Genomic DNA, 14,256 nt, shown 5'->3' with positions numbered 1-14,256 from the left:
ATGCAAGCAGTCTAGCCCCATTTTTTTTTTTACAGGTTTAGAATAAGTTCTCCTTTTTTCTTCTATCCCCCATCTCTCCCCATCTCTTGCTTCCTCCCTTACTCTCCCCAACTCTATCCCTAAGATGATTTACTCCTTAATCAGGACAAAAAGTAACAAGTAGACCATATGAAATTTCTTATCTACAAAGAAAGTCGTAATACATAAGAAGCTATTAAATTTGTCACTATGACCTCCATATAGATTATTTTACATATATATATATATACACACATATGCATAAACATATCTATATACATGACTAAAGTCCAGAATATTGTCCACAACAAGAAGACAACTCCAGAACTTGATTTTTATTTTATTTGAATTTAGTTGTCAATGAAAATCATGTGTTCAAGTCATCAGCAGCACTTAGTAAATGATAAGGCTTATGGTTCTACACCTCTTCTGGTTTAGAAAAGATCTAACCTCAAGAAAAACTCTCAGAATAAAACTAAATATATTCCAAAAATAAAGATTTATTTAAGCCAATAAATTATCATCTTTTACACTAATTGCAGCCCTCTTAGTGGATAAATTTAATCTTCTCTAATTCACATTTTAACAGTGGGGTGAGGGGAAAGGTAGTAAGCAAAGTCAGGTTTTCATATATGTGAAACCACTGTTTGACTTAGATTTCTTGATATGAAAATGATACATAAATCTTTTGCTAAAAAATTATCATGTCAAAGAGAAATTAAACAGAACTGCAATCTTCTCAGAGAGTAAGAAAACTTTATATGTCAGAATCCAAGATACTTTTCACTCTTCAGAACAGCTTTATATATGTAGATCGATTGAAAAGAATTAAAAATGAATTAAGCAGCTAACTTATACATTTAGAAAAGGACATCAAACTGAACACAAGTATAAGGAAAGAGTTAAGAGGAAAAAAGTAGAAATTGAAGAGAATAAATGAATCAAAAGCTGATTTTCTGGGCACCAGGGATAAATAAACCCACCAACTAATCTAAATCAAGACAAGTATGAAAAAAAACATAAGCATGAAAAGCATAACATCACATATAACAAAAATGGAGAATCACCACCTAAATGAAAGATTGCAAATAATCATGAGAGACCACTTTGCTCAACTCTTAGGTAATTATATTTGAAAATTCAGGGAAAAAAATAGATAATTTTCCAAAACATTAGAAAATTTTCCAGCTTTCAAGGAAGAAAAAAAAAAATCATTAAAGTCACTGAATTTCATATTCCCTACACAAACCTCCAATAATTTCACAGAAGACTCCAGTAGAGCTATGTCCCAGGGCACAGAAAAAGGGAAGCTATCAAATTATCTTCATGAAGCATAATATTGGTACCAAAAGCTGACAAGAGTGTACACACAGATATACTATCACCTAAAAAAATTCTAAATAAAATATCAGCAACAGAATATAGCTAGCTGCACAATTTAAAAAAAACCAGACAAAGATTATAGTATGACCAAGAGGCTTTTATTCTAGCAATACAGAGATATTAGGGAAATCTAATAACATTAATTAATATAAGCCATCATATACACTGAGTAAAAATAAGATCAAATCCCTCAATACCCCCAATTCACTACTACTATTTAACACTGTATTAAAGTTTTCCTGATGTATTTGACAAAAAATAAATCTCAGAGATATAAAAGTATAAAAGAGAGAAAATTATTTGCAGATGAAAAGCCAGAGGAACTAAATGAAATAAAAAGCTACTATAATAATGAGAATTTAACAGGGAATATATAAATATAATGAAGTCAATCGCCTTCACACAAACAGAACTGTCAGAAGATATAGCAAAAAATAAACTATAATAGCAACTGAAAATATAAAATAGCTAGGAATATACTAAACAAATGTGTAATATCTAAATGAGGAACACTATTGAAAGATACAAAAGAAAATTTGATCAAATGGAAAGACACAGCATGTTCTTGGATAAGTCCTATCATTATGAACATTTCAATTCACCTTCCACCCAATTTATTTATTTAACATAATTCCAGTGAAAATGGCAATAGTATATAGATTTTAGAGTTTTTTCTTTTTTTAATGTGAGAGATTGAAGGGAGAGATAGGTTCTACCCAGATATGGAAAAAATAAATAAGAATAGCAATGAAAACTTGGGGGCAGAGAGGAAAGTGTAGTAAGAGATGACTGACCAAATGCATTAAAATCTTCATAACTGAAAGGTTAAATCTAGTACTTAAACATATAAGCAAACACAACCAAGGGCAAGTTTAGAAAAAACCCAAATAATATGAGAAGTTAGTATAATTAGAGTGCTACCAATTTAGTGGGGAAAGCATATTATATAGTTTGGGTAGCTATAGGACAGCCAAATGGGAAAAATGAAAATATCATGGAACAGGGTAAATTTCAATAGATTAAGATTTAGATAAAAGTCAATCATAAAAGTATCAGAAGAAAACATGGGGAAATTCTTTTATAACCTTGAAGTAAATTAAAAATGCCTTTTCAACTAAGACTCAATATCCAGAAGCCATTAAAAAAAAAAAACTTAAGATTTTTAAATTCAAAAACAAAAAAATGTTTAACATTACATTTAAAAAAAAGCTATTGCAACATTATAGGCAAAATCATATCACAAATGATAAACTTGGTAACATATTTCCTCTCTAGTACACAAAAAGCTTTTAGAAATCATCAAAGGATCAAAACCCAGCAGAAATATGGGAAAAAAAATAAGAACAAATGAAAAGATATTGGGCTTTATTCATAAAGAGAAAAACGTACACTAAAATTACCCTGAGATACCATTTTCTACCTATCAGATTGGCAAAAATGTTAAAGTTTGGTACAAAAGTCTTTTGGTGAGGCTATGGAAAAACACTTATGTTGCTGACACAGTGAAAACTGTACGCCTATGGAGGACAATTTGGTAACAGTTATCAAAATTACACATGCATGTGTCATGTGACCCAGAAAGCTCACTTCTATATTTATACAGATATACTTAGAGACATGTGAAATAACACACATACATTATTCATCAGAGCATTGTTCATAAAGGCAAAAACACTGGAAACAACATATAAGGGACAATCAATAAGGAAATGGTTAGAATTGGTTATAAAGGAACAGGTTTTTTTTTAAAAAGGAAACTTTTTATCTTCTGATATGGAAAGTTGCTACAATATGTCACCTCAAAAAGACAGGGTCATGGATCAGTATATGCCACTTTTTGAAGAATCAAAAGGAAATATACATATGTATACACACACATCACCAAATGAGAACATAAACAAAGAAAGATAACAAAGTGGTTTACAGGCAACAGCAGGGACATCATGTAAGAGAGTCAGAGAGAATTCCCAGAGGACAGTTAGGAAGAATTTCAGAATGATGCTTGCACTTCTAATGTGGGAGGCAACCAATCTAGACTGGGGCAGTGAGACTTACAAGATGGACATATTGTTGACACCAAGATCCCTTCTGCCATTCTACCATGTTTTTCTCTGAGAACAGAATGTACAGGGAATGAGCTGCTAATGTTACATCTCCTCTTCCTGCTCTGCTACCTTGATCAGAAGAGGACACAATTTACCACCCCAGAATTGTTCTGCTTGGGCCTATTCCCGAGAGTCATGATGTGGGCCATGATGAACTCAGAAGCAGAAAACACAGAGCAGTCTCCAACCTTTTGGGATGAGAACTAGTACCTGGTCTCTTTTAATCTCTGTTAATTGACCTTGACTTTGACAGGTGTGACTCAGAACACATTCATGACCTTGCCTACTGACTTTCCCAGAAAGAGGTCTTGTAAATTGGCAAGCCAAAGCCAGACTATGTTCCAGAGATTCTCTCATCTTTTGGGAACCATCCAATAAAGGCAGTTAAGTTTGTGCTTGCTACTCAGTTTTCAAAAACTAAACAATATATTCTTTAAGCATACAGAAGTAGCTCTCAAAACTATGGAATGATTTCTGTAAAGGTCAAAATAGTGGTTACCTGTGCTGAGGAAGAAGTATTTGAAAAAAAGAAACAGGTAGCTTTTATGGTACTAATAATCTATTTTTTAACTCTGGGGGTGGTGGTAGGGAGGAGTGCTAACAGTATTTATAGTATGCTTTAAACTATATTTGTACATGTTCTTTCATATGTATGATATGTTTTATAATTAGTTTTTAATATTCCTCCCCAATAATTATGAAAGTAAGTTCTATTTATTAACTAGCCTATGATCAGCACATTGTATTTCCTAGAACTGCTCACTATTCTCTTTCAAGTGTATTTTGAAAGTTAATGTTAGATTTAAAAATTTAAATATATACAAAGTAGGATATAAAAGTAAACATACAACAATCCATACCATGTTATTCACTCCTAAAATATACTTACATGTGAAGGAAATTGAAATGTGTCCCAGAAGCTATTAAATATTGAAATAATCTCCAATTCAGACTCAATAAACTTGAAAATTGATATCATTTTGATACTGTCTGAGGTAAACTTGACTTTTTTACCTTGAAAAGAGAACACTGAACTAAAAGAAGCGAATCAGAATGGTGCAAGAGATATGCAAGAGAAATATTCAATGGACTTAAATGAAAGATGCCATAAATACCCATGTTTACCTATAAATATCATCTATAGATATAACTGTAAAAAGTCTCTCGAGCAACTAAAGACCTTTAATTCAACTTACAAGTCTATAAATTTATTCTACAATTTGAACATTTTACTAATTCAGACATGACTTTTAATGAGCCTTTACCATACACTGATATGTAAGCTGTAATATCACTCTTTTTTAAAAGAGTAAAAACAATGAAGCTGTTTAAATTCTTAACTTCTAAACTATTAGACATTTGCTTTTTTTTATTGTATCCTAGCCACAAATTTACATTCTCTGCTCTAAACTGTTAAAGTTAGTTAAAAGGTAGTTCATCAAGTTGAATAAAATAAATGGGTTTAGGTCCATCTACAACTTTCATTGTTAAGAGCTGTGCTTTGAACCATTTAGATTTTTAAAAAAGACTGGTCAGAGAGCTACTAACAACTGCAGCACATTAATCAATTTGCAGTATCAAGGTTCAACCAGTTCAAACCTCCTTGTTAAACTCTTTTTAAAAATAAGAATGCAAAACACATAATTTAAGTTAGCAGAGCTATTCTACCTTTAAAAGCATGTTACCTAATAATGGATTAAAGTGATAAATCTTTGATAATAAAAATGTAATAATACCATTAATTTAGTGATAGCTCAAACTAAAAGGAAAAAAAGTCAAGAAGCATATATTTCTAAGCTGAAAAGACTGCCTATAAAAGAAGCCCTTATTGTGAATTTGACTTTATTTCACATATAAAAAATTTACAATTTTTCCACAAATGATCCCTTTTATCTCTCTGCTCAGCAAGAGGGACTTATATTCCTCAACTTCATAGTCATAAGAAAAAGACCTTAGTGAAACAAGATGAAAGGAGGTCAGCCGTTTTTTAACCATCACTGGAAGAGTCTGGTGGCAGACATACCGCTGTAGCCTTCCTTCAATCAAAGAACACATGCGCTGACACACTACAACAGCAGCCCGATTAACAGCTGCGGAGTTCCCAGGCCAGACAATGCAGCTCCTGCCCGGGTGCTCACTGTACAGCCAGCACGACCGGCCTTGCTTACGAGACAGAACAGATCCAAGACTTGACATTTTAATTCTGCCACTCCATCTAAAAGCCTCACAATAGAGGAAGAAAGATAAGAGCTTTCAAAAACTAATGTTTCCTGCTGTACTGCCTGAGTTTTCAAGATACTGTGAATCCCAACGCATCATTACGACAAAAGAATAATTACAACAAAGAATGCCATCAATGAAAGTAAAATAGAAAAAAAAATTACAATGATAGATTTTATTATTTTATTTGTAATAGCAACAGAGAAAAACATTGTAAAAAGGTGACTTTTAATTCCATTACAATGATACATGGCCACTATGTAGTAAACATATTCCTGTAAATCTCAGGGGAAAAGAAAAAAAAATCATTCTAGCAACTGATGGCTTCAATTAATCCTAAAGTAACTACTGTGTCATCTGTAGGCTCAGAAGGTCAAAATGCATTTAGTATTCCTAACACAGAGCATCTTTCTACTTTGCTACCTTGTATCAATCCCTTCCATAAGAATATCAATTCTTATTGTATCAATCCCTTCAATAAGAATATCAATTAGTAAATCAGATTCAATACTTTTTCAAATAGTGAAATAATTATGGTTACATTTTAAATTGCAACCTTAAAATGTATATTTATACTAGTCACTGATGATCAAGCATTAACATTAAACCTTTTTTTTTTTGGCCACACTGTGCAGCATGTGGGATCTTAGTCCCCCAACTGGGGCTCAAACTCGTATCCCTTGCAATGGAACCACAGGGGAAGTTCCTAAAATTAAAGTTTAATCAGCAGTATTGTATAGAATTAGATCATTTGTTTGGTAGTCTGAAACACTTAAGTTTGTATCTCCAAACTCATGGTATCAGTTTCCAGATCTAAGAAAATATAATGAATTATTAGCTCAGGGGGATGTGCTAATGTTACCAAAACTTACTCTTAACTGATTTCTTCAAAACAAATTACAGGTAAAACATAATGCAGAACTACCCTTCAATTTAACAGTTTACTCAAATTATAACATATTCAAAATAAGTACAAATGCTCCCCAAAACTAGCTAGTTTATTCATTTAAGAAACTGTTTTCTTCCCAATTCAATACGTAAATGAAATTGTCCATTTAAAGAGTAAACACAGACAACATATTGAACAAACATTAAATGAGCACCTACTAAGTGCAAGGCACATAGAATACCATTCCTTGAGGAGATGACAATCTGTTCAGAGGCGACAGACCTGATTTTAAACAGTAGGTGAGTAAAAAGTAAAGTTGCTCAGTCGTGTGGGACTCATTGCAACCCCATGGACTGTAGCCTACCAGGCTCCTCTGTTCATGGGATTTTCCAGGCAAGAGTACTGGAGTGGGTTGCCATTTCCTTCTTCAGGGGATTTTCCCAACCCAGGGATCAAACCCAGGTCTCCAGCATTGCAGACAGATGCTTTACCATCTGAACCACCAGGGAAGCCCCATTAAAATGAAGTGGAAATTCAACTCATTTAATATGATACCCTATAAACAGCCAATTAAGGATAGAACTGTAATATACACTGTTTGGTAACTAACTCATTCTTTAAGATAACTTATGAGAAATTATTAGAACCATGATTGTCTCTTCACTGAAAACTGGCCATACAGAATAAAGAAACACTACAATGTCATGTACAATTCCAACAAAGCAGAATTAAAAAAGAAAAGATACCACCCTTCATAGTAACAAAAGAAACACCTACCACAAGCACATCAGCATTTCACTTGCACCTGGTTGTTCTACTGCATATTAACATATAGATGAAGAAATATATTCGCCTTGAACAGGAAACAGGATTTTCACCTGTTACGACAATTAAGATTGGCAGGAGCTGTCCAGAGTGCTATGTCGAGAATGATTCTGAGACTGAATCCTGACTCAGTGGAACGATGATGAAATGATTAGCAGGGTCTGCTCCAAGCGAGAAAGGAGGAAATGGGGGATATGTACTGTATACTGGACATCTTTAATGTCTGGCATTTTCTCTGAAAAACTGTATCCTATTTGCATAGGACCCCACCAAAAAAGGTGTAAATAACTAATTTAATATTAGAGTCAACCAACAGCCACTAAATTAAGGGACAGGGTTACAGTAAATACTGTTTGGGAAATCTATCTAGATCTTCTTTACTCAACAGACCCTGACTCAGGAGGCTGGGACTCCAATCCTCTAGTGCCTGAGTGAATTCTAACCCAACATGGGACAATGAGGTTTCTCTCTTTTGGGAATTTAAAATTAGGATTCACAAGCAGCCAGTTCATCTTTATACATGTGGAGCTGCAACATGCAAGCCATGGCAGTTAGGAGCTACCATTCAGACAGGGAAGCAAAGAAGTTACTCAGTCTGCAGAGACATGCATAAAGAAAATCTACAGAGCCAGAGAAACCAGGGGGAAAAGGAGAATACTTTCTGGATTGCTGAAAAACTTCCTGTCCTATATCCCCATTTATCTGGAATATTAGATTCCTTTTTCTTTATTTAAGCTAGTTTTAATTAATTTCTATTATTTATAGTCAAAGTATACAAACTAATAAAGGATAATAGAGCTGTAAAATGATTAAAAAAAATAATTTTGTGGTAGGCAGGGCAAAAAAGGGAAGGAGGATAAACAAAATAGTTTTTTAAAAAGTCAAATTACTTTCAACTGTACATTAAAATTTTGGTAAAATTCCTTCAATTTTGTACCTTCTTCTTAAAGAGTATACGTGATAAACATTGAGAAATCTGACCTTTGTTTCTTCTGTCCTCACTGCATCCAGCAAATAATGAAGAAGCTCCTGACTGTCCTGTTGTTGAAAACTTTTAAATGCAGGGGCCCTATGATTTAAAAACAAAACAGGAAAGGAAAATAAATACATAAAGTAATTATATCAATAATATATTACTATTATTTAAAATCACCTTGAAATAACATATATTCAATATTCAAAGGTTCAATTTACTCTTTTTTCTATAAAGAGAAGCACAAAATATGGTTACTGTTTCCATGAGGATGAGATCTTCAGGACACTGAAAACAATATAGCTAACATTTATTAAGCAGTGACTACACATCAAGTACCGTAAATGTGTCAAGCTTCACAGTACAGTATTCTGAACTTTTATCTTGAGAATTTGGGGACACCCTCAAGGTACATGACACACCATAGAATATCACAAAACTAGGAATATATGTATATATATATACATACACACACACACATACACATACTTTTTTTTTTCAAATTTCTAGGAAAGAATAAATGAATGCTTTAAAGCTAAGCTAGGTCCTTTATGACATGTTTATTTCTAGGCACATAAGGGTTTTGTTTTTAACTATATTGGCAATATCTTGGGAAATTTACTTAAACTCTGCATGCCTGAAAACTCATCTTAAAAAATAAGAAAACTAAGCGAGATGATCTATAACGGCACTTTTAGATTTTATAATTCTATAATTTTCTACTTTATGGTATTACATAATGGGCTTCTGAGTCAGGACAGACATCTATTTAAACCCTTACATGGAGCAAGGGAAGCTACTCAACTTCTGGCAGTCTCAGTTTTCTTATACATAAAATGGGGGAAAACAATCACATCTTCAGAGCATTATGAGACATAATTTACATAAAGCACACAGCGGCAACTAAACAAATGTTAGTTCCTTCTCTGCATGTGTGCTAAGTGGCTTTCAGTCAGGTCCAACTCTTCGTTAACCCTATGGACTATAGCCCACCACGCTCCTCTTGTCCATGGGATTCTCCAGGCAAGAATACTGGTGTGGGTTGCCATTCCCTTCTCCAAGGGATCTTCCCAACCCGGGGATCAAACCTGCATCTCTTATGTCTTCTGCATTGGCAGGTGGGTTCCTTACCACTAGTGCCACCTGGAAAGTCCCTTTCTCTTGGTAGTCTAAGACATAACGGCAACATCACAGTAAGTGTCAAACTACTCATATTAAGCTCTAGGAGATCTTCCCTACCCAGGGATCGAACCACGTCTCTTGCATCACAGGCAGACTCTTAACTATCAAAGCCACCAGGGAAGCCCAGATGAGCATATTAGTGCTTCGTAACTCATGATCATTCATATTAAGATGGTAGATGTACCCACTTCTGACAAAGCTGATTAAAAAGAACTTTGGGAGAAAGTGGTCCTCTTTCAGTCTCCTTCATGCTGTGAAGAAACAGGAACAAGGCTGAGGTCAATGGTCCAGGGCTTGAAAGTTCCACCACTAACGGGTCCTTTAAAAACAGGATCAATTCTTTGTCAGAAATAAACAATTTTAAAATAAAATGTGATTTAAAAATCTAAGAGAGAGTTATACTGTGTAAATGACTAAACCATCTCAAGTGTATTAAAAAGCTTTATTTCCTCATATACAAGATAACTACATAAAAAATGAAATTAAATGCCTTACCTTGAAAAATATAGGTATTCTCATATCCTCTGCCCTTTACTTTATATAACTATTAGCTTGAGAGTGAAAAACCAATCTTTCATTGCTTTTAACTGTCCCTTCATGTACTCTCCTAAAATTACTCATTGACTTGCTATTTGCACATATTCACAAATAATCATAAACATTTATGAGCAAAACCCCATACTCTTCTGTTTCCAAATATTTTACTAATAAAATAAGGAATGGGAATTATGTCACAAAATACATAACCTTGTACTTATTTTATGCATACTCTTAATAATAATGAAGTACTGAGTGTTTTCTCCCTAATTTGGGGACGAAGACATTTATCACTTCTGTTCAACATATTACTGGTGGTTTGAGCCACAATAAGGTATGGAAAAGAAAGAAAAGGCATACAGATTACAAAGGCCCAAAGAAAACAGGTGGTGAAAGAGCAGTGATCTATACCGATAGTCCCACCACTCAGGTCAACTATTATGTCCTAGAAAACTAAGACCTAAGATTGAAAATTTCCCTCTTAGAATGACACAAACCTACAGTGATCAGCTATAATATCTGACTGCCATATACTAACTTCACAGCTTCAATTGTGAAATACTTAAATCTAACATCAGATCACAGTTAGTCAGAAATCTTTTCAAACACCTATCATTATTTTGTAAAGCAGTCTTCACTAGCTCCCAAGGTGGCAACTGGGCTCCACCATAAAAATCTCAAGAGAATGAAAGGGCAGTGAGTTTACAGACTTGACTTTTCAACAAAAAATACAACCATAGTGTCTTTCAAAACTGCTTCTTTGGAAGAAAAATCTAAGGTTACTACATTGGGCTAATAAGTTTTAGAATTGCTCTTTTTTAAGAATTTCAACAGCCAGATTATGAGCTATACCTTCACTCTTTGTTCCTCTAAAACACACAGACAAATCAATTTCTGCTGCTACTGCTAAGTGACTTCAGTCCTGTCCGACTCTGCGACCCCATAGATGGCAGCCCACCAGGCTCCCCCGTCCCTGGGATTCTCCAGGCAAGAACACTGGAGTGGGTTGCCATTTCCTTCTCCAGTGCATGAAAGTGAAAAGTGAAAGGGAAGTTGCTCAGTTGTGTCTGACTCTTCGTGACCCCATGGACTGCAGCCTACCAGGCTCCTCTGTCCATGGGATTTTCCAGGCAAGAGTACTGGAGTGGGGTGCCATCACCTTCTCCGAATCAATTTCTAACTGGAATCCTAATTATTAGTGTAATACCCTCCAAGACCACCAGGAACACACTTGGAGCAGAACAAGATGGGTTCATTACTTGTTGTTTTGAGGGGGAACACACATAACAGGGAACCATGGAGTGTCTCAATCAGAGGTATTCAAAAGAACCAATGGAGGATTTGGGTTTCAGTTGGGTGGTTTAGGGAAGAAATTAAGGAAAATAATTTCAGAAAAGGTCTGCTCTCAGTTGGATGTTGTAAGAAAGTGGGGGTATTTATATGATGAAATATCTCAATAAAAGGAGAAATGGCAACCCACTCCAGTGTTCTTGCCTGGAGAATCCCAGGAATGGGGGAGTCTGGTGGGCTGCTGTCTGTGGGGTCCCACAGAGTTGGACACGACTGAAGTGACTTAGCAGCAGCAGCAGCAGAATGAAGATAAAGCTGTTACAAGTGAAAAAAGAAGTCACAGTGACTCATTTTGGCCAAGAGAAGGTGACTGGGATCTTCTCAGTGGAAGAGTAATCTTGGTTTAGACAAAAAGCGGACTTGTTTTGTCTCATTTTAACAGTCTTGGAGTAACCTTGCTTGAGGCTGGTATTCTGTGAGGTTCACGCGAACAACATGGCCTAACTGTGGATATCAGGACAGCTTCCAGGTGTCAGAGGCTGCCTTTTTCTCTTTCTCACTAGTTAAAAAAACCAATATCAAACTAGGCTCCAAAAAACCTTTAGATGATCACTATTAAAATTAAATCTACCTTTAAAGGATAAAAAATGCTGTATTTAAGGAAATGTTACCAATAACTATAAACTTTATAATAGATTTTATAAAACAAGAATCTTAGACGTTTCATTCAACAAAAATCAAAACGCTTTAGTCTTTTCTAGTAAGTCTACTCAAGAGCTGCCTCAGTATTTTCTCTGTTGTTTGACTTATGAGATGTTTGAAGCAAAACATATCTTAAAGCTCTGATTTTAGAAGTTTTAAGTCTTATTATTTATTTTCACAAAATGTTTTTGAATTATTTTTTCAAATTCTCTGACTACCATCTCAATGGATAGCTCTGAGAAGATAGATTTTGGCAACATCACTGGCTTATCTAAAATGAGCTATTATCCAGATAATTATACTTCTCACCAGTTGAGAGTCAGAGGAAGGAACAATCTTGAGTTCTGTACCATGTTCTTTGATTTCATTCATCAATTCAGTAAGAATGTAAGACTGTGCCAAATTCTGAAAGAAAACAAAAGTATTATCTTCTGATTCAGTTATAATATGCCTCCAATTTCACAGAATAAATATTCTCTCCGAGTTTCAAATATCATCTGATATAGCAAAAATGTCTTTAGGTTTTAAGAAAATTTAACTAAATACATTTTACATTTAATAAATATCACTAACAGAGCCATGGTAAAATACAGAGGTCTTGCAGAATCACTGTGGAAAAAGAAGGCATATGTACTGTATGACAATGGCTAAAGTGAAAATGAAAGTCACTCAGTCATGTCTGACTCTTTGCGACCCCATGGCCTATACAGTCCATGGAATTCTCCAGGCCAGAATACTGGAGTGGGTAGCCTTTCCCTTCTCCAGGGGATCTTCCCAACCCAGGGATCGAACCCAGGTCTCCCACATGGCAGGTGGATTCTTTACCAGCTGAGCCACAAGGGAAGTCCAACTGCTAAAGATAGCCTAAAACAATCAAAAAGAAAACAGACAAACTTCTAGACGAACATTTAGCAGTCCAAGGTGTGCTATTTGATGTCCAAGGTGTGCCAAAAAACACAAATTAAAACAAACTTTTATATTTTACAAAGCTTTCCCATGGCTCTTACCTGCATGACCGCATTAAAGAAGCAAGTATTTCCTAAATTTGTAATTCCCTTTACAGATGTTACACTGCCACCTTTTCTTCCCTTATTTTTTTCACCTGTTTCACATTTTTCTTCACAAAGTTTTATGATTCTAGAAAACGCACCTAAGTTAGAGAAAAGACAATGGATATGAGACTTTAAATACATATCATTTGATACAATTTAAATATATTATTTAAAATTAAATAAGATTTTTCCTCTGAATCAGTGTTTCTGAGGGGCAAGAATACAAATGGAAATAAGTAGCTCTTGTTTTGTATCCTACTACTAAAGCAATTCATTTTAATTCATCTTAATACATACATATCCATTCTTCAAACCTCCCTGTAGAATTCCAGATGAATTTAAAAATAAAGTAGTTTAAAATGAATTTTAAATAAGAAAGCAGAAAAGATCTTGGTTTCTAAATACCATTGTCCATTAAAACAAATGAAGACTCTTTGAAGAAAAGGCTGATTCTAAACCTGGGGCAGCAAGAGGCAAAATGAGCCTATACCATTTTTGTTATGCCAGAAAATAAGTGCTCCAAAGAAGAAAAAAAGAAGAGTATGTCAAAACACACAGGCATCATTTTGAACAGGTTTCCAGTGGTCCAATTTACAACAATTTGAATATCAAAATAAAGAAGAGTGCTGATAAGAATATTACTCACTGAACAAAATGAGAATGAGTCTGAATTGATAAGACTTTTTAAATGAGTATAAAAGAAAAAAAGTCTCCTCACAAAAGAATGCCAATTAATAAACAGAAGAAATGTGATGGAATTTTAAAAACACCATACAGTAGTAATTTGGGGATGGTATAGTTCTTGTTTTCTATAAATTAGAAACTGTCAAAATAAAATCCATGGATGCTCAAGTCTCTTAGATAAAATGGCACAGTATCTGCATGTAACATACACACATCAACCCATATACTTTAAATCATCTCCAGATCACTTATAATACCTAATACAATAAAAATGCTATGTAAATAAATAGTTGCCAGTGAACAGCAAATTCAGGTTTTGCTTTTAGCAAGTATCTGGAATTTGGGGGGGAATATTTCTGATCTGTGGTTGGCTGAATCCAAGGATGTAGAACCTGA

General features: G+C 34.5%; 1 protein-coding gene across 8 annotated transcripts in view; it reads right to left on the bottom strand.

Moving 5' to 3' along the window:
* USP45 (ubiquitin specific peptidase 45) overlaps positions 1 to 14,256 on the bottom strand; it is a 56,644-nt gene that overhangs the window by 20,605 nt on the left and 21,783 nt on the right. For 7 of the 8 annotated variants that reach the window (XR_011258799.1, XR_011258800.1, XR_011258801.1 and 4 more), the window contains exons 6-9: positions 13,132 to 13,274; positions 12,434 to 12,529; positions 9,784 to 9,914; positions 8,422 to 8,509 (exon numbers count right to left, since the gene is read on the bottom strand). Coding sequence is in view for 4 of the 8 variants with exons in the window: in XM_069599207.1 (XP_069455308.1) it covers positions 8,422 to 8,509; positions 9,784 to 9,914; positions 12,434 to 12,529; positions 13,132 to 13,274 (458 nt within the window). In the remaining 4 variants the exon portion in view is untranslated. Of the gene's footprint in view, positions 1 to 5,886; positions 7,602 to 8,421; positions 8,510 to 9,783; positions 9,915 to 12,433; positions 12,530 to 13,131; positions 13,275 to 14,256 lie in introns of those variants that run through there. The other variant, XM_069599211.1, reaches the window with a different exon arrangement.

The sequence above is a fragment of the Ovis canadensis genome, chromosome 8 (genome assembly GCF_042477335.2).
Source record: "Ovis canadensis isolate MfBH-ARS-UI-01 breed Bighorn chromosome 8, ARS-UI_OviCan_v2, whole genome shotgun sequence".
NCBI classification, from domain to species: domain Eukaryota; kingdom Metazoa; phylum Chordata; class Mammalia; order Artiodactyla; family Bovidae; genus Ovis; species Ovis canadensis.
This window is presented reverse-complemented; position numbering and strand designations above follow the sequence as displayed.